The 26,935-nt window shown below is 38.9% G+C and overlaps 2 protein-coding genes across 3 annotated transcripts in view; both read right to left on the reverse strand.

The window, feature by feature from the left end:
- Window positions 1–404: 404 nt before the first annotated feature.
- On the reverse strand, window positions 405–3,535 carry LOC308125328 (apolipoprotein D-like). The gene is made up of 5 exons (XM_080488985.1): window positions 3,511–3,535; window positions 2,430–2,534; window positions 2,175–2,296; window positions 836–924; window positions 405–761 (listed from the first exon to the last, which is right to left on the reverse strand). Exons 1-5 carry the CDS (start codon window positions 3,517–3,519, stop codon window positions 523–525), a joined length of 564 nt encoding a protein of 187 aa, XP_080345111.1. The 5' UTR covers window positions 3,520–3,535; the 3' UTR covers window positions 405–522.
- Window positions 3,536–4,375: 840 nt separating this feature from the next.
- Window positions 4,376–26,935, reverse strand: part of LOC308125692 (uncharacterized protein) — a 70,599-nt gene continuing 48,039 nt past the window's right edge. For both annotated transcript variants that reach the window (XM_080489624.1, XM_080489623.1), the window contains exons 6-44: window positions 26,581–26,655; window positions 25,733–25,825; window positions 23,803–23,923; window positions 23,373–23,416; window positions 22,941–23,129; window positions 22,777–22,803; window positions 22,638–22,682; window positions 22,439–22,519; window positions 21,356–21,403; window positions 21,113–21,238; window positions 19,061–19,114; window positions 16,902–16,937; window positions 15,972–16,097; window positions 15,718–15,774; window positions 15,574–15,609; window positions 14,693–14,737; window positions 14,330–14,392; window positions 14,217–14,252; window positions 14,062–14,145; window positions 13,226–13,291; window positions 13,010–13,063; window positions 11,806–11,892; window positions 11,240–11,275; window positions 11,076–11,129; window positions 10,721–10,777; window positions 10,481–10,540; window positions 10,326–10,367; window positions 9,610–9,637; window positions 9,406–9,474; window positions 8,936–8,961; window positions 8,735–8,833; window positions 8,508–8,652; window positions 8,330–8,403; window positions 7,992–8,120; window positions 7,738–7,785; window positions 7,548–7,610; window positions 6,487–6,684; window positions 6,291–6,406; window positions 4,376–5,620 (exon numbers count right to left, since the gene is read on the reverse strand). In XM_080489624.1, coding sequence (XP_080345750.1) covers window positions 5,422–5,620; window positions 6,291–6,406; window positions 6,487–6,684; window positions 7,548–7,610; window positions 7,738–7,785; window positions 7,992–8,120; window positions 8,330–8,403; window positions 8,508–8,652; window positions 8,735–8,833; window positions 8,936–8,961; window positions 9,406–9,474; window positions 9,610–9,637; window positions 10,326–10,367; window positions 10,481–10,540; window positions 10,721–10,777; window positions 11,076–11,129; window positions 11,240–11,275; window positions 11,806–11,892; window positions 13,010–13,063; window positions 13,226–13,291; window positions 14,062–14,145; window positions 14,217–14,252; window positions 14,330–14,392; window positions 14,693–14,737; window positions 15,574–15,609; window positions 15,718–15,774; window positions 15,972–16,097; window positions 16,902–16,937; window positions 19,061–19,114; window positions 21,113–21,238; window positions 21,356–21,403; window positions 22,439–22,519; window positions 22,638–22,682; window positions 22,777–22,803; window positions 22,941–23,129; window positions 23,373–23,416; window positions 23,803–23,923; window positions 25,733–25,825; window positions 26,581–26,655 — 3,036 coding nt within the window. In that variant the 3' untranslated portion in view covers window positions 4,376–5,421. The remainder of the gene's footprint in view (window positions 5,621–6,290; window positions 6,407–6,486; window positions 6,685–7,547; window positions 7,611–7,737; window positions 7,786–7,991; window positions 8,121–8,329; window positions 8,404–8,507; window positions 8,653–8,734; window positions 8,834–8,935; window positions 8,962–9,405; window positions 9,475–9,609; window positions 9,638–10,325; window positions 10,368–10,480; window positions 10,541–10,720; window positions 10,778–11,075; window positions 11,130–11,239; window positions 11,276–11,805; window positions 11,893–13,009; window positions 13,064–13,225; window positions 13,292–14,061; window positions 14,146–14,216; window positions 14,253–14,329; window positions 14,393–14,692; window positions 14,738–15,573; window positions 15,610–15,717; window positions 15,775–15,971; window positions 16,098–16,901; window positions 16,938–19,060; window positions 19,115–21,112; window positions 21,239–21,355; window positions 21,404–22,438; window positions 22,520–22,637; window positions 22,683–22,776; window positions 22,804–22,940; window positions 23,130–23,372; window positions 23,417–23,802; window positions 23,924–25,732; window positions 25,826–26,580; window positions 26,656–26,935) is intronic.

Consider the following 26,935-nt stretch of genomic DNA (forward strand, 5'->3'; position numbering starts at 1 on the left):
TAAGTTGGATTAAACCTCTAATAATCCCAATAATATTTATCATTAATTTAAGTTACAAATATTAACAAATTACCTCAAACTCATACTTGCTAAAATTGACAACTTCAACTCACTTTGTAATAATAATAATTCCTTTATTTTCTAAACTTCTTTTTTCTGCAGTTACCCAACGCACTACATCACTCTGCATTGGGATTTGAACCATAAAACTAAATAGGTTCCACCTTGGAAGCAGTTTTCAAAAAGCTGCATTTTCATGACTCTGAGCACTGTTGTCATGTAAACGGACACCCAAAACACTACAAAAGTTTGACCTTTTCACTTGAAAGGGTTGTTCAGTAAGTTGGGTCTTAAATCATCATAAACCGTGTCGTAAATATCAAGACCAAAATACAAACTTTTTTGATCTTTGTTACATTTAGGGTTGGCATCTTTATTCCTTAAAGACATGTCAAAATAAACCAAGGTATTACAAAACACCATCAGTCGCTGTTCCCATAATATTACAAATAGCTCCTTCCGTCACTGTTCCAGTAAATCACAGCCGGTCTGGTTGCTGGCCGTGAGGCGGTTGATGTTCACACCGACAGCAGTCAGTTTGTCATGCAGCTGCTCCAGGATGTCCTCAGTCAGGACTCGACTGCGGGCGAGGATCCAAGCGAAGTCAACGTGAAAGATCCCCAGATAGTCAGCGCAGGAATAAACTAAAGAGTGCGACTGGTAATCTGTGGAGAGCACCCAGTAGGGAGCATCTGGAACACCTGGACACAGAAAAGCACAGATAATAGATTATTCTTTATATACAGTCAAATATAATCAAGTTTGGATTATTTACCTTTAAAGAAGCTCACAGCAAGGATAGCAGGCTGAGATGGATCCTTGACTTTAGCAACTCCTTCAATTGAGTTGATCTTCCCATCTGACCTGTTTGAAGGGAGGAGAGGAAGATTTACTCCCCAGTTACTCTTAATAAGGCACATTTTATCCACACATAATCTCATTTGTCCAGGTAGAAGGCATGTCTATGCAACTGAATCAGGCTAAATGGAATTGGTCATGTGTCTTGGAAGACATGTTAGTTGTGCAATAACCTTTATATTGATGGAACTAAGCAACCACATAGCACAACACAGGAGACCGAAGTCTTCAGGTCTAGACTCAACTGATTCCTTATCAGACACCGATGTCCACATTTTGGACGGGGAAGAAAAAGGTTTGAGAGAAGAAGGAGGAAGTCCACGCTGTTTCTCTCTGCGAAACAAATCCCCTCGATCGGCTTCAAAGGGTCATCAATCACAACTAACCTCCTTTGTGCTACATGTGAAGGTTGTTAAAACACAATAGAACAATGGCTCCCAACCCTGCTCCTTAAGGACCGATGTCCTGCATGTTTCAGATGTCTTCCAGCTCCGACACTCCTGATTTAAAGGAATGGCTGTTTCTTTAGGCTTCTGCAGGGCTGGGAAATGATCATTTGGGTCATTTGTGTTGGAGCAGGGTTGGGAAGCACTACAACCAGCCAGACCTCCTGTTTCCCACTCACAAACAGCACAACCTGAGCCCCTCTCTTTGACCCCCTCCCCTCAGACAGGAGGCTGCAGAGGATCAAGAGCAGGACCACCAGACTGAGGAACAGCTTCTTTTCGGGAAGCTGTTAGACTGTTGAACTCTGCTGGTGCCCTGGAGCTCTGCAGCCCTCACACAAGCCCTCACAACTTGCACTGACATCACAACTATTTATTTATCTGTTCATTTATCTGTTCAGTATTGTTGTTTTTATCACCTATTTATATTACCTTTCTGCCCTGTTATACTCTCCATTCTATTTCATCACATTATTTACTTATTTATATTTTGCCGTTGACCGGGCCTCAAGTACAGAATTTGGTACCACGTCACTTAACAGTGTACTCCTATGACAATAAGGAATAGCAGCGCTTCAGAAAAATAGCATATTCTGCATTTCCATGGAGACGCAGCATTTTAAAAAAGTTGTGTTTTAGATAGAGCCTGTTTTAAAAAAAAAAAACCTCAAAACGCAAAGTGATTTCCGTTTTCACTTGAAAGAAGGATCAGCATGAATAGATGAAGCGGTTTGGATGAGAAGCTGAACGTCTCCCAGGACACATGACCTGATCCAATTCCTCAATAAGGGACTAAAGTAGAATTCTTACAGGATCTCTGCGTTCTGAACTTTCACCGTCCCGTCACCGAGAAGACTGTACGTGGCCTGATTACATCTCCCCTTCTCGAAAATGGCTGGCAGCTTCTCTATTTCGTACCAGGTGCCCATATACTGCAGGGAGAGGACATCACAGGTTTCACGGGGACCAAAACAGGATTGATTTGACCCCAACTGACCCTCTGGTTACATCAGGTATAAAAACCTGAGAAAACGTCATCAGGAGTCAATGCTTGGTTCTTTTTACCTTTTCAACGCTGAAGTCCTCTTGAACAGACGGCTTGGGGCATTTTCCGAAGTGGAAAGACTGAGCTTGAACTGCAGTCGTGGTCAGCAGAAGCACAAACAGGACCTTTAAGGAAATATTTAATCAATTGAAAAAAAGATTAAAAAAAGAAATGTACATTTCATGAAACTTAGAGGTCATTGTCTTCTGATTCTTGGAAGTCATTTTCTTCCTTAAAACCTTTAAAAATGTATCTAAAAATTCACTCATCTGCACAAAACCTGTGCAAACAAATTGAAGAAAGAAGACAAAGGGATGACAGATATCTTTAAACTTAATACCAGCCGACATGCTTACAGTACCTTCAGTTCCTTCATGTCCAGGAGGTAAAGAATCATTCACCAGATGCCAAAGCAAAGTTTAAAAAACAAACAAACGGTGTTGTTGCACTACTTAGTGTTTAGTTAAACAGCTTAATGCACCCTATGAGGAGTTTGGGTTGTCTGCATTGTTTTTCGTTGTGCGTCAGACCTTTAAACTGTTTGGAGAGCTTCTGTTTGGAAAACCTTTAACCTTCCAGAGGTGGACTCGAATGCAGAGCAAATTCACAGATTGGTGTACTATAAACGTCCTTATGAGCCGGACATTTGTTCTTTTCACACGGTCTCCATTGTTTTTCAAAGAACCTATAAACATATATTCACATTGCACAGAACACGACAGATTTAGTATCCGTAAATAGATCACTTTTACACTGTTTTTGTGCAATAGGAGCAAACAAATATACCTAAATGATGAAGACAAGAAGAAGAAGAGGAAGAGGAAAGAGAAGAGAATGGAAAAATAAATAACACACACACACCCTGCGTAGCAGACGGCACACCACGATACACACCACGATACACGCCACGATACACGCCACACTCATTTCCTCATTCCCCCTCCGTATTTCACATGACATCATTCACTGAATTCATCTTTCGTTCCCCACCTGTTGGCATAGTGATCCAGGGGTGCACACCTGGACTGGCTATGTTTTACCTGCGCAAACATCCGCAAACATCCTCAAACATCCTCTCTCTCTCACACACACAACACTTACCGGTGACATGACGCCTGTTGACAGGCAAGACGGGGGTGGAGTTAACCCCCGGGTTTATAACGAAGCCTGCGCGGGACTTTAGGGTCACGTGATCGTTTGGTGTTTGGTTTAACTATTAATTTTTGGTTTATAAAGGGAAGTATTTCGTGACTTGATTTGGAGAATGTTTTTGTTCATTTTATTAGAAAAATGAAGTGTCCTAAAAGTAGGATGTTATTATTATTTGTGTTATGAAATTATGATTGGTGCAGAGGACTCAATCACCCCCCTGGGAGGGGCAGAACGGTATAAGAGCAGGAGGCAAAACTGCAGACGGGAGTCGTTACTTGGAGTTGCACTGTAGAGCAACACGACTCGAATAGAACTATTTTTTTGTTTTGTTTTTTTTCCAAACCCACCCAGCTAAAGGAAGAGCTGGGATCATGGTTATGTTTTTCTGTTCTTATTGTAAATATTTTTGCTCACTGTAAATATCGAGCACCGGCACCGTTTGGGGGACAATAAAAGGAAAAAGTCGACTTGCCATTTGGAATTAGGGTGGTTGTTCTTTGAACGGGAGCGAACCCCGCCACACAATCCTAAAAAAACTTTAATATGTTTCACATACATGAATGTTGGCAACATTTTTCTTGTGTAGTCTTCTATGTAAATGCAAAATAAAGGACAACTATTGGACCTCTAATTCAACTCTATCTTAATCAAAAGAGGAATTTAATAATTATGGTCGCCCCATTTGTAAATATTCATTTTCACACCTTGGTTTTGAAATGTCTGAATCAAATTAATAATAATATAAAAAAAAAAACTGATAAAGTGAAGGCACTGAAACAACCCCTGGAGGAGTGAATGTACTCAAGTCCAGATTATGAAAAGAGAAATCTTTATTCAACAAAGCACCAATATTCATACAAAACACGTGCTCTCACTTTTGACTTTTTTCTTCTAAATTTTTCAAAAAAAAAAAAAAACTGCATTGCTTGGTTGAATGGCATCTTTACAATTGGTGGATGAAGTTTTCACTGACATTCATGAGAAATCTTTAAGAAGAAAAAAATAATAATAAAAAATAAAGTAAGAAAAAAAATTAAGTAAGAAGAAACAGTCATCCGACAAAAACAAAACGATAAATTACATTCTTTAATTTTAATCATCTGATTTCTTGTTATGTGCTGTGACAGATATAAATAAGTCATTGGATTTAAATTAAATAAAAGTCGTGAGATCATGAGACGATACAACAAACACTTTCGAGGATGAAAATGTTGGCCTTTTAAAAAGAAAAAAAAAAAGAAGGAAAAAGAAAGAAATACAGTGCATCAAAAATTACTTTGGTGGCGACACTGGTTGTCGAGTTGTCCCTTTGTTAGCCGAGGGACAAGGTAGGAAGTTTTGGATATATGAGCTGAATCTGTCCAGGAATGCTGTCAGAAACCCTCCATGACGTCCTGTAAACACAACAAAGGAAGTAGCGTTTTATCTAATCACAAAAAGTCACGTTTGGGGACGGACGCAGCCGCTCCTCGGTCTCTGCTGTCAGTCCTTTTTTTTTTTTAAAAAGATCCTCGACAACAGCTGGGCGACTGCGGGGAGAAAAAAAACGTCTTGCGTCGCTTTATGTTGCGGCGACACAGACGTGTTGAAAGTCATCTTGAAATGAATAAATCATCCCCACGTGGCGACATTAGCCTGAGTGGAGCTTCGGCCCTTTCTAATGCTTGGCAACACTTTGAGGCTTGGTTTCCTGCGACACGACTTCGGCTCCAGATTCATGTTGCCTGTGAAGAAAATGTCCCTCGCCCTAAACTCTAGCCACTCTTGAAAACAGAGCAAAACACGGCGTGCTGAAAATGAGGCTGCTGTAAGTTTTAACGGTGGTGGGGGATGGGTGGAGTGGTGTCTGCGGGAGGACGTCTAAGGGTTTTTGTGTGTCTCGATACAGAGGACGATGTACTCGTTGGAGCAGCTCCGCGTCTGCTGGCCGAGGAGTCCCGAGCTCAGGCTGGACGACTGGCCCGCGACGGACACGTGGTCGGCCCGCCACATCTCGCAGTGTTTGTCCACGACTCGGAGACCCCTGCTGGTGGAGCCGTGCCAGATGCTCTTCTGGGGCCTGATGATTGGACCAAGAGACAGGAAAATCCTTCAGTTATCATGGGCAGGATGTATTTCTTCTCACAGATAACACCACGAAAAGCTTCAAAAATAGGAATTCAGAACACTAATTCGTTTCAGGGAAACTTTAAGTTGCAAAAGATAAGTGTTGAGAGCTGTGAGGAATTGGGCCAAGCCTTTAAATGCTAAACCATCTGATAATTAACAGTTGACCCGGACACTGGTGTTTTTAATATCACTGCAATCCCGCTCGTGAGGCTTCCCATCTTGGGAGCCATTTTCCAAAAAATGTGTTTTCATTGCCTCAAGCACCGTTGTGGTGTAAACAGACACCCGAAATGCTGCAACAGTTTTCCATTTTTGCTTGAAACTTCAGAGTTCAGTGTTTTGCACAATGACATTTAACATGTGGACAGAAGCTTTCGATTGAAAGGCGACCCACTACCGCCCGAAGGTCCTCCGTTTTATCGTACTGTACCATTGTGCATCATCTAATCAGTGTTGTCTGATATACAAATTAAACTGGGCCTGAGAGACATTGACAGTTGAATGTCATCAGCGGTTAAAAAAAAGAAGGGGACCTAAAGTCATACCCTGTGGAACGCCAATATTGGAACAGAATATCACTATTATCGATGAACACTGAAATATGCATGAAGTTCACTGACCAGAAGGGGTCAGCTAACACATCCCGGCCATCAAAGGAGTAGATGGGTATCTTGACATTGAGTGGCGCCCCGTCCCCGGTGAAAATTGACCGCCAGTTCCTAAAGATCACGTCTCCCTGAGAGAGGACACAGCAAGTTAGACGTGATACAAAACCCATGGTTACAATTCATTGTTAGTTTGACTGAACGGACTCACCCTGAGGTTGGTGATTGGCAGAGACTCCCTGAAACCAGGATAGACCACGTGGACCAGGTCCTGTCTGTTGGAGGAAATGAAGGCCCGGTAGTTGGGGGCCAAGCCCATGGCTTTGGCCTGCTCGTAGCACATCCGGTCGGCAATGTCGAGCCCCATCATGTCCCCGGTGTGGGGCTGATTCAACGCCACCAGGCTCAGCTGAAGGGGGAGGACGCAACGCGGAGGTTAAGACGCAGAAAACAATCTTTACCGAGGTCTACCGGCACGTCAAAAATTGAGAAAATCGACATTGCGGGAGGGACATAAAATAACAAATAGTCCAAGCCTGAGAGAATTTGAGTGGAAAACTAAAATTAGATTTTTTAGAACCCCCTTTGTCACGTCTAAGTTTGGTGGAACCTCTGATCGGTGTTGGAGGGGCTGTGGTCTGGTGGGAGACCATACCCATGTGTTTTGGGACTGTCCAAAATTAACTAACCATTGGAAAGACATACAAGGAGAAATTAAGAATTGTCTCAGCATTGAAATCCCATTAGAACCTAATTTAATAATATTGGGAATTTTTCCCAACAACATAAGATTAAATGTTATTAAATTTATACTCAAAATACCACTCTTAGTTGCAAAGAAAATGATTACGGTCTCTTGGCTCAAACCTCAGCCCCCCACTATTACTCAATGGAAGAACAAACTAAAAGAAGTGTACCATATGGAGCAAATAACAGCAAGACTGCAAATGAAAATTTATGTATTCATGGATAAATGGTCCTTAATACAAAGATTCATTTCTAATGGTTGATTTGTTTGTACTATTCCATGTTGAAAGAAAGAAAGGAAGGAAGATGCACGTGTATATGTTTATAAACTGTCTCTTTTCTTCTTTCTTCCCCCACTGTGATGCTGGCTCTACTTTAAAGATATAAGGAGTAATGTATAATGTGCCTACATTTTGTCTGATACTACTGGATTTTCTTTTGTTGTATTTGACCTGTATTGAAGATTTTCAATAAAAATAAGTTAAAAAAAAAATAAAAAATGGAGAAAATCTCAACGATACTCACTCTTTCTTTCAGCGTATGTACTCTTTCCATCGTGTCGCCTCTTACGTGATATGCAACTTGAGGCTGATTGAATAGTTAAAAAAAAGTATATAAATGGACAAACATTGCAAAAGATTATCCTGCAATTGCTTCATTTATTTATTTTTTGAAAATGTGAAAAAAAAAAAGTCATGAAAATGGCAAAACGTACCTCATCTTGTGGAATGATGTTATTGGCGAGGTAGATCAGACTGCCAAGCTGTGAGGACACAGCAGACAGATGAGGACTGAATGACGGATTTCAAACTCATTATGTCGAAGAAATACATTTGAGACATTTGGGATCACAACCAAAGCATAAACCATAATTAAAAGACCAGTATTATTGATTCCACAACGTAAGTCCATAGGTAGAGGATAAAATACATGCAAGGGGCAAACGTGTATATTTGTCTCTGGAATTACCTGTATCTCTTTCCATCCTTGTGGAACCTTGAGGAAGAGACTTCCTGATTCTGTCACGTACAACATCGTCCCCTCTGCATCTCGGACGGTGTTCTGCATCATACTCTCAAGAGTTGGATAGATTTTCATCTAAAGTAAAAAAATAAGTAAATAAAATATATATATAGATTTATCATCGTATATATACATTTCTGATCTTTAGGCTCCTATTAAGAGCTTGACTCCAGATTGTTTGAATGAAGGGCCAGAATGCTGAAACCATCAACCATTCTGAATGTAATTTACACTGAAGCGTCATTTAGAACCGTGTTATGAACCTAAAAGACAAATGAACTCACGGCTGCTGCGTTACTTGAAGACCCTGGCGGTCCAGGTGGTCCTGGAGGACCTGGAGGACCAGAGATGGTCAGACCTGCCAGAATGAAAAACATTAACACCTTTTATCAGATCTGAGTTTTTAATCTCATCAGCTACAGGCACGTCATAATGTTATGATGATTATATATGATTCTATACCTGAGCCGTATCTTGAGGGTTGCCCTGGTGGTCCTGGTGGCCCAGGTTGACCAACATTTCCAGGTCTGCCATAGCCGGGGATACCAGGCGAGCCCGGCACTCCAGGGGGTCCTGGACGGCCCAGCACCGACTCTCCTTTGGGCCCCTGAAACACATTGGGATGAAAGTTGCAGCTCGTTTTCATAATTTCCCCCCCTTGGCTGTCTTTTCAAGAAACCTGGACTCACCACTGGGCCTGGTCTCCCAGGAAAACCTGGTTGCCCGGGAAACCCCGTCTCCCCTCTGTCTCCCTTCTCTCCTTTGACACCCTGCTCACCCTTCACCTCCTAATGCACGCACGACACACAAGACTCGAAGAGGTTAGAGCCATGCTCATTCAGTCAGACGCAATACAAAGGAAAACACAAACCAGAGGGTACGAGACCTACCCAGCCTCCTCGGGGAATATAGGAACCTGGAAAAGAAGAGACAGAAGAATGTTAAGGAACAATATCACTATAAAATCTACAAAACATGGCTCTATAAACCACATATGAACATGATATTAATGGTAAATAAAGTAGAATTGTATTAATTGTATGCATTTTGATTCAAATATATAAAGTTGATCAATTTGATTGAATTAGCAGACAAAATGTGCATACGATCCTCAAGTTCTCAGTCACAGTATTAATCTTGAGAAGCATACATGTCATCTTGAATATTGCTCCAGAGAACCGTTACCAGAAGGAATTAATCATTTTACTGAGATCAAACAACATTGTGAGCATTTTTACTGAATTCTTCCTGTTGTTCATACATTGTTGCTTAAACGAAAACAGCAAAAGCACATTTTCTATCACACAAATAATTATTATTATCGTATTTATGACCGATGAGTGAGAATCTGTTGACTCACTTGGTGGCGCTGGCGTCCCAGGAAGTCCTCTTTCTCCCTTTTCTCCTCTCGGTCCCGTCTGACAGACGCCTTCACCAGCAAAACAAACAAAACAAACTTTATTTCTCCACCTTGACTTCTTTAGTAAGTATTATCTTGATCAACAAATTAAATAAAACCCCAAACTATAGATCAAGGGCTGCCATACTTTATGATCCAACTTACCAGTTGCAATAGATCCATTGGGATGAAGCTGAAATGATGCAACACAAACATGTTAAACACAAGAAGTGATGCAAAACTCTAATATGAGTTAGTGTCAAGTGAACGTGCTTCCTCCATTTGTTAATGTGACATTTTGATTTTCTGTGGATGAGAGTTTAGTACTACCTCGTGCTGTTCTCGGCATTTAACCTTCACCTCTCCAGAGACGGCATGCAGCATGCAGGTGTATTTGGGAAGCAGACTCATTAAGTTCTGAGTGATACAAACTTAGATAAGACACACCATTACATGCAGAGTAACTTTAAGCAGAGAGAAGAGGTTAGAATGGTTTAGAAGTGAGTGAAAGAAACAGGAATCGAGAGGACTGGAAGGGATGGAATCAAAACAATTGTGTTATATTATTAACATTATTTGAAGAAATCAGGCAAATGAAATTTTGGGGAAATAGGCATGTAAGAGGTGGCTCCATGTTCAGCCCAACACGACTGATCCACCTTTACAACCACTTTTATACAGCCGAAAGTTTGAGAAAATTACAAATACAATATAGCAACGGACTCCAATGTGATTAAATAAAGAGTAAAATCAATATGTAATGTAGAATATTGCCAAAAAAAGGTAAGAAATTATCCCAAACAGTGGCTGTGATAAAAGCTGTTAGTGACACTGGTTTTATCTGCAGATATATTCATGTTTTCTAACGTCCAGACACGTACGGCCATTTTGCAGTGGGGTCTGGGAGGGATGGGAAACACTGTCTTAAGAAACCAGGAGAGGAGAGACGACATTGAGCACATAAAACATGTGGAAACAGCTGATGACTGAAGGAAAACGTGTCACGAATGAGAACAAGTAATGTATGTAGGATTACTCCTTTGGGGCAGCTGAAGATTCCTGGTCGGCCTGGAGGTCCGGGAGGCCCGGGGGCTCCCTGAGGAAAACACATGTCGAAAGATACCAAAAGAAAGTTTAGGTCTGTATAGCATCTTGGTCTTGGAATGCTCTGGTCTTAGTCTTGACTCAGTCTGGGGTTTGGTGGTCTTGATTACAACAATATTCACTGAACTATGAAAGTTGCTGCATTACTTCTATTTCCTGCCGTGTGACTCACCGGCAGACCTGGTGCGTCCCCTTTCTCTCCTTTCAGACCCACCAGCCCAGGACGACCCTACAAAGATGGGGAGACATTATCCAAAAGCATTCAGGCTTTAGTGGGAGAAGATTGGATGTAACTTTAACAATTCCCACAGGCACATTGGGGGAAATTGGATCGTTTGAGGACCGAGCAGAAATGGAGTTGAATTTATTATAAAACCTATCAGAACTGAACTCATAACACATGGGCTGTTTTAGGAGGTGACACAATCAGTGTTTTTCCTCAAATTGATGTTTGATGAGGAAAAGTCTGAGGAATGTGTATAACCAATGACGTAACTGTAAAGTTTTGAAATGTTCATGGTGCTTACTGGTCGTCCAGGGAAGCCGAACTCTCCTTTAGGTCCTGGTGGTCCTACTGGCCCCTGGGAACAAACCAAAATGACTCAGTATACATATATATATATATTTATATATATATATATAAAACCTTTCAAAGACTTAAAATCAGTAGTGATGCTACTTCAATCCTTACTTGAATACCAGATAATCCTGAGACACCGTCATCTCCCTGTGAACAAACATAAGTTTATGTTTTGTCATTAAAATAAATTCTGGTTTAATGACTGTGATTGGAATATTCCCATTGTTCCCACTTTATCATATTATTAATAATTGTATCACAAACAAATTGCAATGGCTATGAGTATGTTCCTGGTTTAAATAAGGAAGTAATTTTTAAAATGAAAAAATAAATAAAATTAAATATATATTATATTGAAAATATGTTAAAGAAAATAAAAAATAAATAAAAAATGATAAATTAAAGAGTTATATAAAAAATTATTAAAATAAATATTTTAATCTATTTTAAACATTTAAAAAATGTTAACAAAAAATAAGAAAATTAAAGAATAAACCAAAAATTTTATTCTAAAAATGTTAATAAAAAATAAAGTTATTCAAAACAGAAATAAATCAAATAAAACAAAAGAATATATAAAAAAAAAAATGCTGAATGAATAAATGAATGTCAATGTTGGTTTATGGATTAAAGAGTGGTTCATGACTTTGTCTGAGGGTTGTGGTAGGAAGCCTGACCTTGTCTCCTTTGGGTCCCACTGGTCCACTCAGACCCGACATGGATCCATCTGCTGCTAGTACGAATCCCGTCTCACCCTTTTCACCCTGCAAACACACACAATAACACACCAGACAAGGAAACTAATGAGTATTTTTTTCTTACAAAAATGTTGTACGGTATCAGGTAATTCTCCTTTAGCATCAAGCCAGGCTGCAGTCTGATCGACTATAATTACAGTTTTATACGTAGCTTGCACTTTTGAGTAATTACAGACTTTATATATTAGTAGATTAGCAGTCAAATTCCATGATTGTGTTAAACTATCTGAGTCTACAGTGTTAGCTGTGCTCACGGAGCCTGTTAGTGGTGGACTGTGTGTACAGTGGAATGTCATGTTGTCATGTTGACGCGAGTCTCCCAGTGGAGGCGACGGTGTGAGGCAGGGCTGTAAAGCAGTACTGTCGATACTGTGAGGGAAGCTGGGGCAGCAGGTGAGGAGGTACAGTATGAATGCAAGGAGAACTGTCCACTCTTGTGGTTAATTCTAGTGTGTTTTTGCTTGGAACAGCGAGGAGCCGTGGTGTTGTGGCTTTTCTGCTCAACTCTGCATCCTCTTCTGCAGATCTCAGTATTTGGATTCCTCACATCAGGCGAAAACAAACTAATGCATGCACAAAGATACCTACTAGATTACTCCTAATAATCCTCTCTCTTCAGATGGGCTTTTATGGCAACGTAAACATTAACATGTAGTTTGACGATAACTACTTTGAGTAAATGACAAATAAATCATTCAGGATTAAATTCAGTTTATGAACGTTGCTTGAACTACTCTGCATTCCCCCGATTATTTGTTGATGTTTAATTAGTTCCGACCAATTGTCACTCCGCTCATGCTTTCTCCAATGCGAACATTTTAAAATATTATAGTTATCCATAGGTAAAAATATAGCTGCTCTGCTTAAATTTGAGATATGGAGTATGTCATGATATTCTCTGCAACTGTCATAACGGGGAGATTTGTGGTTTTACAACAAAGATTATTCTTCTAATTTAATCCTCCACCTTTTCAGCAACCCTCACCTGGATAATGAGTATAAAAAATGATGAATTTTTTTCCCCAAAAATGAATGAAATTTTCATTCGGGGAAAGTATCCCCCTGGTCTAACGCACCATTCAGAGAAGGCTCAACCACATAATGAAAACCACCGAACACTTACTTTGAGTCCTGGAGGTCCTGAAATTCCAGGCAACCCAATGTCCCCCTTTGGACCCTGTAATGATCATTATTCAACATGAAAATAACACAGAATCTTGATGCTCTGATATTGTCAAAGTTTATTGTATTGAAAGAAGACACCCGATTTAACACACAGAAGTTATTATTGAATTACAGTGAATTTCTTTAAAAGTCTTTTTGTTTGTTTGATACTCACAGCGAGTCCTTGTCCTTCATACATCCCTGAGAAGTTGAACGAACCATCGGTATCATTAAGTAGAAGCTGAGGAGACGATAACAATTTGGTCAATGAAGACATATTTAAAAGCAAAAAGAGATGTTTCCCAGCACTGTGCACTCAAGTTCAAAATGTCAAAACATTAAATATGAAAGAAAACCGCAAATAATAACATAGAAAGCTAACAACAAATAAACTTTTAACTTATTAGGAAATGAAAGTGATTTACAGCAACACTTATTTCATATGTGATTTCCACATGGCAGGAGTCAGCTGAACAAAAATCTAATACATTTTTTGGGGAATAAAATAAATTATTAAACAGCCTCGCTTATAAAATGTTGCTGTTGGTAACTCCAGATAATTATTTAAAAAAAATAACAATAATAACAATAATAATAACAATAATAACTATAATAATAATAATAATAATAATAAATAGATTATTATTATCTAAATAGAAATAAGATTATTATTATTATTATTATTCTGAATAATAATAACAATAATAATACTAACAATAATAATAAATAAAATAATAGAAAATAGATTATTATTATTGATAATAATAATAATAATAATAATAACAATAATAATAACAATAATAATAAATATATTAATGATGTAATTACTATTAATTATTTAGTTACCGATGATGGGAGTGTGGGGATGTGCCTAAAAATCTTTACATATATCTTATCTTTATATTTTGATGATCGCATGATAACATTATTGCATATTCACTAGATTTCATGCAAGCATTAATTTAAATCTCTTTAGTAGACGTGTAGACGAGTAGACGTGATGCCACTTACATCCTGGAGGTTGATTGCAGGTCCTGGAGGTCCGGGTGGCCCCGGTGGGCCGGGCCGGCTGAGTCCATCCCGTCCAGCTTGGCCCTGATGACAATTCACATTTTAAACGTTTCAGTATAAAACCACTTAAATATCAATACCAACAATGTTTTTACCTTTTGTCCTGGATCCCCTTTGTCCCCTTTGAGTCCCTGTGAAGATACAATAACTGTGATACTAACGTCTATATATTTATTTATAGATGTAGGTTTTATTATTTTGCACAGACCTCGGCTCCTTTTTGTCCGTCCAAACCTGGAAAACCAGGCCGCCCTATAAAACCAGGCTCCCCCTGCAGAAGTCAATGGGAGACATGGTCAGTGTGTTTACCCTGTCCCCGTGTTGTCAAAGCTATCGTCACGGGAAAGCGCCAGGCTTTTTACTTCACACAACTAATACGTCGGCTTTGAGTGAGTTGATTCAATAAAGTAAAAGAAAGCTCTGTGATGAGCAGGAGACAAACACGCTGCTCATTCTTCTACTGGACAAAAACAATCGACTTTGTTCACACAAAGTGAAGAGTCAGGATGTTTGATTAGAGCTGCGACATCACCGCCATTTCTAAAAGCAGAAAAACGGAACGCAGACTCACCTTTTGACCTTCTGCTCCTGGGATTCCTGGTAAAGCATCTTCACCCTGTTAAAGAGGAATTCATTCATTTATTTTTATTTATTTTTTAACATTACGTGACTCCAACACAAGTTTCACAGTTTTCTTCCAAAGCTGTTATTGGTTTATTTTATACTTTTTTTAATGCATTAAGCTTCTATCCTCAGTTCATCTGGATGCGTTTTATTCTTTTAAAATATTTAGATTCTTGTAATAATTATAAAATTACACAAAGCTGCTTTGTTTCCATGGTTTTGTCATTCTTTCCTTTACTGTGTGCTCAGTGCTGCCCCCTAACTTCAGGCAGAGGTACATTTTGCTTTTTCAGTGCAGTTTATAAAAAAATCAGAGCAACTAATCAGTGGTGGCATAAATGTGTAGTGGCCACCAGTCTCGACTCCTTGTAGGGTTTTGGGTTCGAGCCTGGGTCGGGCCATTCTTCGCATTTGGTTTTCTCAAAGTAATCCACTTTAATCCCACGCTGCAAAACCTACATTTGAAGCTATTTGATGACTATATGCCTGTAATTGTCAACAGATTAACGGCCTGTATCCCGCCCAGGATGACCTTCAAGCCAGTCTCTATAGAATTATTCCACCTGAAGGGAGGCACCCATCCTTGCTGCTTCACCTCTTGACGATCAGAATTACTAAAATGATGGGAAACCTACAATAATGGCATATTTTAACTTTTGATCAGACAGGCGAGCCTCTCTTTTACCCGAATCTCCATTTGTTTTCTTTGATTTATGTTTTTATTCCTGATTTCACCATTTATGGCCCATTTCATCATATTTCAGTGAATTTTATTTGAAATGAATGAGTTTTCATTCAGTTTCCACATTCTGTCCCTGAATATCTTACCTTAGGTCCTTGAAGTCCTGGAAGTCCCGGGGGACCCTGTTAATAAACAAACCAGTACAATATTGCGGTGCTGTTAAAATATCTATGATTATTTAAAAATATAGAAGACACTTTTATGCCGGTATCGTTGTATTCTAGTTGTACCTCTGGACCTCTGGACTGTGTGCCTCCATAACCCAGCCAGCCAGATCCTTCCAGGTCCTTGAAAAAGAAAAGAACAGCAATGAAAATGTGGATCATAGGGGCATTTTTTTTAATTAAATTGTTTGCAAATAACAAATGAAGAAAAGAGTTTAACTGTAATCTGGGCTGTCAACTGTAAGTGAATAAATTATCTGTACAATTAGCACATAATTGATTCTCACATCACACAAGTATGAGACAAATACACATCAGACCTCAAAGTCCATGGCTGGACTTCTTCCAGGAGGTCCTGGAGGACCGGGTGGGCCCCTGGCACCGGGCTTCCCCTCTGGACCCTGAGAGCCCGGTAGACCTGGGAACCCTAGTTTGCCCTCCTCTCCCTGAAAAGGACACATTTCAATAAGCTATCTTCATTTTCTTTGGTTTCAAATGTTAAACTCGTGTGGGCTGTCTATAAAAATAAGACAGATTAATAAAAAGAAGTCAATGTAATGTTTGTAAATATCACATCAGCTTCAGAATAAGTAAAAGACTGAGCATAAATATGTTAATAATAATTTTTCCCACAAGTTTTCTATTTGACTACATGTAAGACATTATAAGTCAATATAAAGAAAGCCCTTGGTTTGAATTGCTAATAATCAAAAACATCATCACATCGTCTGCATAAGGGATTTTTATTTGCATGCAATCATAATAGAGATGAATAATGTAGCAGGAGAGAGCAAAAAAGTGGATAAAACACCTTATAATAACCGATAACATAATGATTTTGGCCCGCCTGGATGTAATAAAGCAAATAAAATAAAATGTCTCACAACCAGTATCATAAATTAATACATATGACAACTATCTCATCCATAATAATTATTTTTCATAAGGAAACTGCTCAAAAATCCTGTGTATTATTACATGTAATATTTCATTGTGTGCTGCTGTTATTACATTTAATGCTGCTTCTGTTATGTAATAACTGATTATTTCAAAATTGATTACTATAATGGATCATAAGTCCACTTACACTATTGGCTTCACTACATTAAAAAAGACAAATACTATTACTTGATTGGCTTTATTGCAAAATTGGCAACACTGGACACTAATCGAAAGAGTATTATTACTTGTAAATGAGTAGAGTAGTGGCAATATGTGTAGTTGTTTCATTAAAACTAATCATCTCTCACCTTTGGTCCCGGCTGCCCGCTGACGCCAGACTCTCCCTATTAAGAAACACATAAGACATAATAAAATCACATCAGCCACATTGTTGACTCCAAGCGAGCTTTTCAACACAGTTGTGTTTACAACACGAGCCTTTTGGCTTTTTATCGGTCCACAGGGTGGACTCATTAGGCTGCTTGTGTTAGCGGGGTATTTAGTTTGAGGGGAATTGTAAGGAGCTCGGGGGAAATCAGACTCGCACACGAGGAAACCTGGTAGAAATCACACAAGACGCACATCCAATGCAGGAGTAGTGTGAAAGGGAAAATGTGTGCACGTTTAATGAATGGTGACAACATCAGATTAAAAAAAAACAACTTTACCTCATAGTAGTGTAATCTAATCTTGCTTGTATGTAATATTTGTAGATGAAATAGACTTTAAATACTTTGAAGAAACATTTATTTATTCTACTTAAATGGGGATTGGAAGCAAATTATTATTATTATTAATATTATTAATATTATTATTATTATTGTTATTATTATTATTATATACAGTAGGGTTGCCCAATTCTTTATTAAGTTTTTTTTACGGTTTTGTGTTTCATGCAAAAGGAAATAAGTAAAGCTCTGGGAAGTGAGTTACACTTTAGCCCGGCTGCACATATAATGGGGATAGAAACCAAAAAATCTGATATTTAATAAGAGTTGTGAATACTCAAACATCTTGCAATGGATATTAAAACAGGTTTACGTTATTATAAAAAACCAACAACAGCAAAATTACAACTGAACCTGGAAAAACCTGAGACAAAGAATAACACCAGTGATGGTAACTCTTTAAATACCTCCTAAATTCTACTTTTATTAAATCTAGGCCTGGTTTACACGACGTTTCAACTGAAAATGCATCGTTTTTGCATTTCTGTTTTGGAAAAGTTTGCCGATCACACGGCAATGTTTTCAAAATTATATCAGTTTACGTGTAAATGGTAAAAATGCTGAAAACAATCTAGTTTTCATGTCGCTTTTGTGATGAAAACACACACACATGTGCGCAGAGAACAAAATGCTTTAAACTTTAACAATTGGAGTACACGGACATTCGTGTGGGCCGACGACCAAGTTGGATTGTTGTTAATGTCCATCGAGTCGCACACGAGCAGAAGAACTATTTACTGTGGCTGTGGTGCGCACAGAGCTGGACCGCTCTCAAAAAGTTGTATTTTCCCCGTTTTCACAGAGACAAAGTTGGAACGTTATAAAAAGTTGCGTTTTACCCGTCGCCACTGAGGCATAAATGCGTTTTCCTCATTTCATAAAATTGCGTTTTCTGTGTTTCCATGGAAACTTAAGTGTTTTCAAAAAGTCAAAAGGTTGCGTTTTCTCTGTTTCCATGGAGACGGAGTGTATTCGAAAAGTTCCACGTTGGTACCCATTTCCAAAAACTTGTGTTTTCAGTGACTCCGGGCACCATTGTTGTGTACACCCAATGAAAATCCACAGTTTACATTTAAAGACGTCGTGTAAACGGGGCCTTAAGGTTTGTACCAACACAGTATGAGCAAAGACTGTGAATACTTCAGTACATGTGACTGCTTAGTTTAACATTAAAACATTAAAAAAAAAAAAAGTTGTTGTCATCCTGTCATTTTGAGGGATTTTGTGTTGAATTTTGAGAAAAATAAAGGAATTAAATTTATTTTGGAAAATGCGCAAAAAAATGAGTAAATTGTGAAGCAATGTGAATATTTTCTGGATGTATTGTCCACTCCTCGTATTGGATTATCGCTTTTTTACGTTCTGTATTAGTATGCTATCAAAATTGAGAATATAGTTTTAAGGATTTATAGATGTATTAAGTAAAACAAATAATAATGTGATGTGACTTTGGACAGTTCTATATACATTTGTAGTAAGTAGTCTTTTTGCACTCTAAATTTCTTTCTTTTGTTTATGTTAATATATTCATTTCTCTCCATTACGCTAACCTAATTCAGTTTAATTATGTGGACGTCCTGAAAGCAAAATATAAATATGTTTTTCTTATAAACAGTGAAAAGCAGAATCACAAACACTCTCCCCATGAAGCACTCCGGCGCCCCCTGGAGGATGGCTGATCCCACCTTGAAAAGTCACACATTTAAATTCACCGAGCACTGTAGTAATGATTTACTCACCTTGTCTCCTCTCTCTCCTGCAGGTCCCGAAAGTCCATCTTTGCCATCAATTCCCTGCAAGACGACATCCCGTATCAACACTATGTCTTGTGTAGCAGAACAACAGCCTGCATGCGGTTTGCATGAGCTCGTTCACGCTTATTTAAAACAAATAAGAATAAAATCGGAGCTGCTACAAGCTCATAAAGCCAACGTGATAAAAGCAGCTAATGAGCTTCCAGGACCTGAAGAGAAGAAATGGTTTGTTTGGTGAATAAAGTGAGTGAAACATTCATTCGGTTAGTAAAAGCTGGTTAAAAAAAATAAAAAAAAAGTTCTATTAGAAAAAGACACATTTCCCCCAACAGACACTAAAGCTGCAAACATTTTCAAGCTGGTTCATTACTTCAGTTCCCGCCAAAAAAACTTAAGTTATTAAGGGAAAGTTAAGGAGAAAGTCTGTGCTTTAAGTCTATGTATTACAACTAATTACATAACAACAAATGAAGACGTATATATGATTATACCTCCAAAATAGATTCTACTTTAGTCTTTTTTTTCTTTTTTTACTTTTTACATCTTACAGGGACTGAATATTGGCTGTTTAGTTTTTTAATCCACAAGCTGGTACAAGTTTAACTTTAAATCTTAAATTTTCTCAAATACACTTACAAAATGTTGAGTTAAAAAAAAATAGATGTTTTAAAGGAATACATCATAGTTTAACATGTTAACATGATTTATTTACTTTGAGCAGTTTTTGAGAAGAATACTTCATATTTATATTAGTAAAACTGAAAAAAAAAAACTATAAAAAGAGAAATTTTATGAGGATTTTCTGTTAAATTCTGTTGTTGGTAGACTGGAATAAAAAATCAGTAACTTATAAAAACACACTTGAATCTGTTTATCAAATTTGCAGTATTTTAAAGAACTTTTTCACATTTTGAGTGGAAAGCAATGAATTGTCTCATGATGGTAATTACTGACTATTTCGTGTCATGGTTTATAGAAACACCAGATGTAAGCTTCTTAAATTGCTCCTGATAATCCATAGTGTGTAATTTGCCACATTAGCAGAATATTTTGCTTTAAAAGGAGAAACTTTGAGCGAATATAAGAATATTATGCTTATTCCAATGAAGGTGATGGCAGGAAGGCTGTGAATGAACGTGTGATTTTCAAAGTTGGGGGGTGAAATACTGTCTTTTCAGTCAAGGTTAATACCTGACCAGAACCAGAACCAGAACCAGAACCAGAACCAGAACCAGAACCAGAACCACTAAACCACTCCTCAATAACCTGCAAACAGAACATGGATTAAAGTCCTCAGCTTCAAGGAGCTTTTTTTCCCAATGTTACTCAAATTAAATCACATATCAGCATCAGGAGCCTCGTCTAAAAAACTTTGCGTAAGATTCCTTCTAAAAAATGTATTATCATATCTGCATTATATCTATGTTTTTTACCGTGTACTTCTGTTTATACTCTGGTTAAAAAATGAGCGATGTCACTTTAAAGGGGTCATATTATGTAAAATTGACTTTCTAAAGGTTCTCCAGCAGTACTACTCGTCCCCATACCTGGACTGACGTCCCAGAAGTGAAGACAGTCTGTCCTCTCTGTCTCTGGCTTGTTTCAGGTTTTAAAAAGTGTGTTGCTCCAAGCAGCCAATCAGAAATCAAACCCTATATAGTGTCATCGGGGGTTTAGCCAATCCCAATCAAGGTAGGCTCCTCCCTTTGACTCCTCCCACAATTAGGCAGCTCTGCTCTGTCACATGGCACCACGAGAGGAAGTACTTCCTCCTCTTCCCAAGATGGGCATGTGTGGGCGGAGCCAGTCCAGCTCACACAGACACAGCAGATTCTGAATGCAGCTCCTATGATCCAATATTCAAATGGAGAAAAATCAAGGAGGAGCTGGATTTGGGGCGATAAACTTGGAATACAAGGTTTCTGGACCAACGAGATGTGAAAGAGTTAAAAAGCTGAATAATATGACCCCTTTAAGAGGAAGAAGAACTGCAGACTGAAGAGAAAGAGAGTAAAGATGGAGGAGTTTCTCACTCACAGGAAGTCCAGCTTCGCCTTTCTGTCCATCCACCCCATCTCTCCCCGGAGCCCCGGGCAGTCCGCTGAGGACACCCTCAGATGGGCTTCCTGGAGGTCCTGGAGGACCTGGAGGTCCTGGAGGACCCTGGAAACATGGAGAAAAAAAAAAAACAAGAATCCAGAAGAAAAGAGAAGAAGATGAGGGTCAAATATCGGATCCTTCATGTCAGAAGAAGAGACGGAGGGAGAAACGTGCACTTACACGAATAATCTCTGTGTCACTGTCAAAATCTTCAAATCCAGACCCCTCCTGGAGGAAACACATGACGAGAGATCTCAGAGACAAACACATGAGTGTGTGTGTGTGTTTAGAATAATGAGATTAAAAAGGCAAAATGAGCTTCTTTGGTGCTTTTTCATCCATATAATCATGTAACTTCCTATACAAACGACGGCTCAGAGGTGACAGTTTGATCCTGGCCGTGCTGCGATTTAATGAGGATGAAATGACAGGATGAATGGAGGGAGGCATTAAGATGCTGGTGAGCACAGTGGAATAAATGGAGGATCACAGATGTAAACCTTTACTGCTTTAATAAAAATAAAAAAAAGTGTTTGTTTGGGATTCATCCGCCCTCCTGCACCTCTTAAAAGCAGCTTCATTATCCACAAGCTGGAGCGCTTTGCTTGCGTGTCACCTTGCCTGACTTTGCAGTGAAGCTGACGGAGCTCCTAAAGTTTTAATCCCACAAAGTCAACCTGTGGAAAGAGAGTGTGAGGTCTGTGTGAACGCGTTAAAAGAAAGATGCTGCTCTTGTATGTTTTTCCTCTTAAATACTGAACACAGTTGCTTGTGTGTGTGTGTCTTTTATGTGAGTCAATGAGGTGATGCTCTGAGGTGTTTAAATGTTTCATGTGATGTTCAGAAATACATAAATAATTAAAATACAAATGAATAATAATAAAGTTATTGGAAGATAATCAAGGGAAAAACGTGAATTTTAAGAATGTTTGGAAGAGAGCTGATAAATGAACCCTTTTGCATTTTGTTTTTACTTTGAAGGAGCAAACTTTACTCTATTTTAAAAAACATTTCCACATATTGTTTCCTCACAGAGACTCATTTTATTGGCTGTTTTTTATAATCCTTAATAACAAATGTAAAACCTTCTGACCGCAGACTGAACATGAACAAATAACTGCAGCGCAGTAAAATGTTCTTGGTCTATTCGGGATTCATCCGCCTCCTCTTGGACCTTTTAACGTCACTAACAAACCGTGAGCGTGAAGAGTCTGCTGAAGTCGATATTTCTGCCTCGTTCATGACACATGTAAGAAAACCTACCAGGAACATTGAAGACTTGCTGCCTCGACCTGGAGGCCCAGGGGGTCCTGGAGGGCCGGGTAGTCCAACGCCACTGTCACCCTGAGAGAAACAACAGTAGAAAATGTTTGATTTTTTGATGCCAACCGTATAAAATTTCCCTTCTACATGACAATGTGCCTGCTTGTGTTTAAGTAATAAAAGTAGGAGCGTAGATGACCTTCTCGCCTGTAGGACCAGGCTCTCCTGGGAATCCTGAAGCCCCCTGCCAAAATCAGAATAAAGACGAAATGCTCAATAACACTGAGTCAATCGCCAGAAACATGGAGGATCATACACTCTCAGGAGTTTTCACTCACCTGTGAGCCGGAGTCTCCTTTGCTTCCCTATAGAGCACAAATAAAAATAGAAACACAATCCATCATTTTATATTCTGACCCACAAACCAGCGACAGAACCACCAGCTCAGCCCTCAGCCCCGACAGGAGGAGAGAAACCAGTTATATCAGCAGGCGACGCTCACAGGATCTCCATTCTCCCCTGCAGGTCCAGCAGGGCCTTCAGGTCCTCTGGGTCCTTGTGGGCCCCGCGGTCCAGGTTCACCTCCTGATCCCTCTCCTGAGGCCTGTCCCGGAGGTCCAGGGGGTCCCGGAGGACCGGCCGGACCCGGTTCACCTGGTTCTCCTTTATGTCCCGGAGACACCTGGAGAGGCTGGAGGTGGACAATGTGAGATGAGTAAAAAGACATTAAGCAGTGTGGCGACGCCAGTCAGTCTTTTAAACTCACTAATCAACCAAGAGTTTATTTATCTTCAGAATAAACACAATTAAATTAAAAAAAAACTTTTTTTAATACAGTCAGTACATTCTAGAAACAGTTGACTTTTCAGTAAAGACGTTTCCATTAACACGTGAAGAAAATCCAGAATTGTTCGCCCTTCACCAGTTTACTCACCAAGTCGGGTTTGGAGGTCACAGGGATTGTCTCGTATGATTTCTCTGTAAAACACGAGAGGGGATTAAAACAGTTTTGATATTATTAGTGGATTATGGTCATTAAAATATCATGAACTGTTCTGAATGATAATCTGCTCCTCTGCAATAAGATCTGAAGCTTCGAAGGCCGAAATGTACAGAAAACACAGAGAACTACAAGTTCTTTAGCACCATCTGCTGGCCAAACTGCAAACTACAACAGAATGAGCAGTCAGGAATGGAGCACTTGTTTAATTTAAAACCTTTTTCCCCTCAGATTCTCCCCAAAAATACAGTGAACACATATGTCGGTTCCCTGATTCTGCTCTATATTCTTTAATATCTCTAATGTGACAAATCCCTGTAAATGAGTGTGTCAATTGTCTGAAAGTAGGAAGTGTGTGTTCTACCTGTCACTGTGCTCGATTCCACTTCCTGTCCTGAAGTCTCCTCAATGTCCTCGTCATCAGTTGGGGTCATCTCAGTGGGCGGAGCTCGAACCGGCGGGGTGTCGGTGGGCACCGGGAACGACTGTCGAACGTGATCAGGGTTAGAAACCTGCTGCAGTGACCTCTACTATTAATATCATTTAAATAACAAGCAAGAAGTAGTAAGACTATCCAACTTTTATGACACGGAATCAACATTAGATTTCAGAAAATGAAAGTCTGGCCTGGCAGGAGATCGTGTGCATTCAATAATATATGTGTAGAACTAACTTTTACGATATTGACTAAATAAGCAAAGTTTCATGTATGTTGGCTTTTTCTAACTTTTACACAATACATCAGAAATCATGCAATGCAAGCAAATCCAATTAAAGTAAATAAAAAAGACTGACTGAGTTCACATTGTGAGTTAAGATTTCAGATAAATTGGTGCATTTATTACCATGAATTTTCCACTTTCCCAAACTAAAGGAAGTCATTCGACAGAATGTCTTTGGTAAATTTACATAAAACACTTTATTCCTCAATGATTCCCTCTGTGCTAAATAAACTAATTGTAATAAAAGTTAACACAGTCTGATTCTATGAGCTGAGCATAAGATAAATATGTTAACTATTAAGTAATAAGATAAGTTGTATTTCTGTATGTGTGGAACTGAATTTAACCAATTATATTGAATAAATGTGTGTTTGCTTATGAAGGTGATAACAAACAAATTGTCAGTTTATTTATTTAATCTCCAGTTTTTAAGTTATGAAGCACTTGAGCTGCATGTTTACATATGAAAGCTGCGATGTAAATACCAATTATTATTATTTTATGGCTCTTTCTTGATGAAGTGTGATGACTCCTACATGGGACTTTCTCAACTAGTAAGTTTTCAACTTGATCTTGATCCCATTGAAATTAGTTGTTAAATTTTTTTTAATTTGAACTAACTTCTGGTTACCTTAAAGTCTCACGTTGATGAAAATATATCGAAAGTTTTATGGTGGATTTAAAAACCTTTTCACTCCTCAAGTCATTTATGGGACATTTCAGCCTCTGTGGGTCTCAGTCAGGCTCAAAATGTCATTTCCAACATCAAAACTACACATTTTTGGAAAGTTGATTGCGAAAGCAATCAGAAAAACAAATGTTTTCATTTGGCCTGATATTTATATAGCTGCCATCTTGGATTTTTAAAAAAATGGCTGCCATAAAAAAAAAGGTTTAACAGCCAAACCATCATCCCAGAAATCAATGGTATCAAACTAAATCAGATAAATTCAACCACAAACTTATTTGATTGAAATTGTTTGTATTATTGAATGTTTTACAATACTACATAAACTTTGCGGTTGGTGCCCCGTATGGTCTAATGACCAATTTGTCTTATGGAATGAGGAACTATTTTCAAGAACATTAGAGTCCTTGGCCCTGAAAATGTTAGTTTAGCTGTCAAAATAAAAGCTCTACGTTTTTTAGAACCTGTATATTGACATTTTGTTACGGCAGCAAAACATTGTTTTTGTGATTGCTTATAAGGTTTCCAAAAAAAGTATAGTTTTCATAGTATGTAAAAGAATTGAACAAAAGTTAAAATGTGAACGTCCTGGTTCTCTCTCCATTCTGCCTCCAGGCTCGGCTGACCTGTCGTTCTTTTTTAAAAATTCATTTCAGAGGAGCGTGTCAGGATCGCTGCACACACACACACACACACACACACACACACACACACACACACACACACACACACACACACACACACACACACACACACACACACACACACACACACACACACACACACACACACACACACACACACACACACACACACACACACACACACACACACACACACACACACACACACACACACACACACACACACACACACACACACACCATGTTATACTCCCTCTGCTCCACAATCTTCTTCACTTCGTTCGTTCTCTCGAAATCCTCGTACGTATCATCGCCGCTGCTGTACCCAGAGGCCTGGGGTGAGAACGAGTGGAAGGAAATAAATGAGGAATTAGGGGATAAAAATACCGAAGGAAGGCAGAAAAGATTAACGGGACAAAATGCAATCTAAGTTTAAAGTCTCAGAGGAGGAAAAAGAAAGAGGCAGAATTCAGAGTTTGGTTCCCACAGTCTGTATGCTGTAGTGGGCTTTATCTTTAAGAAAACACCAAATACGACAAAAGATTAATGACATGCAAACATTTACAGTTCAATCTGAGATCATTATTATTTTAAGTTTGGAATATAGAGATTTTAGATAACATAGGATAGGAATGAAAGAAAAACATGTACTTTTAATAGAAAGTTATGAGATCATTTGTGCATTTAGACTGACTGAAATAACATTTTTATATATGAAATATATTTACAAAATGTTAAAAATGCAGTTATAAACGAATTGTAAAAAAAATAAAAAATAATATACAGTATATATAATGAGAAAAGTAGTAGAGGGATTCAAATGTCTACTGTGCTGATTTGTACTTTTCTCGAAGAATTCTCTTGCAGTTCTCCTCTTTCACCAGCAGAGGTAGCAATAGCTCCAAAAGTCCACTGCAGGCATGCTTAAACCGTGATAAGTGAATTTACACTGGAGGTGTGTGTGTGTGTGTGTGTGTGTGTGTGTGTGTGTGTGTGTGTGTGTGTGTGTGTGTGTGTGTGTGTGTGTGTGTGTGTGTGTGTGTGTGTGTGTGTGTGTGTGTGTGTGTGTGTGTGTGTGTGTTACACACATAGGGATCGTCCTCCTCACACTGGTCATCCGGGGCCGTGGGATCTGACTTCAACACCAGCTGCTGGATGGAGCCCTGGAGGAGAGAACGAGAGAGGGAGAGAGAGAGAGAGAGAGAGAGAGAGAGAGAGAGAGAGAGAGAGAGAGAGGAGACTCTGTCTTATATTGCCTGATAATTTAGTTCATACCGTGTCATTAAATTTTATTAAACCTCAGCGGAGAGTTCTCACATGTCGACTCTAGCCTCTCTAACAGTTAATTCACCTCGCCCTCTCTCATTACCACAAATAGAACTCGCAGAATTGCACATGTTCATGTGTTCATGCTTGTAATAAAAGAAGATTTCAACATTCCTT

The sequence above is a fragment of the Lipophrys pholis genome (assembly GCF_963383615.2).
Source record: "Lipophrys pholis genome assembly, chromosome: 20".
NCBI classification, from domain to species: domain Eukaryota; kingdom Metazoa; phylum Chordata; class Actinopteri; order Blenniiformes; family Blenniidae; genus Lipophrys; species Lipophrys pholis.

Bases quoted from the DNA above. Each gene is read 5' to 3' on its own strand.
- LOC308125328 (XM_080488985.1), bottom strand. The intron at 925-2,174 runs GTAAGAATTCTA...CCCTTCAAACAG, and splicing joins GTTCAGAACGCAGAGATCCT to GTCAGATGGGAAGATCAACT. The intron at 762-835 runs GTAAATAATCCA...TTCTGTGTCCAG, and splicing joins TGCTGTGAGCTTCTTTAAAG to GTGTTCCAGATGCTCCCTAC.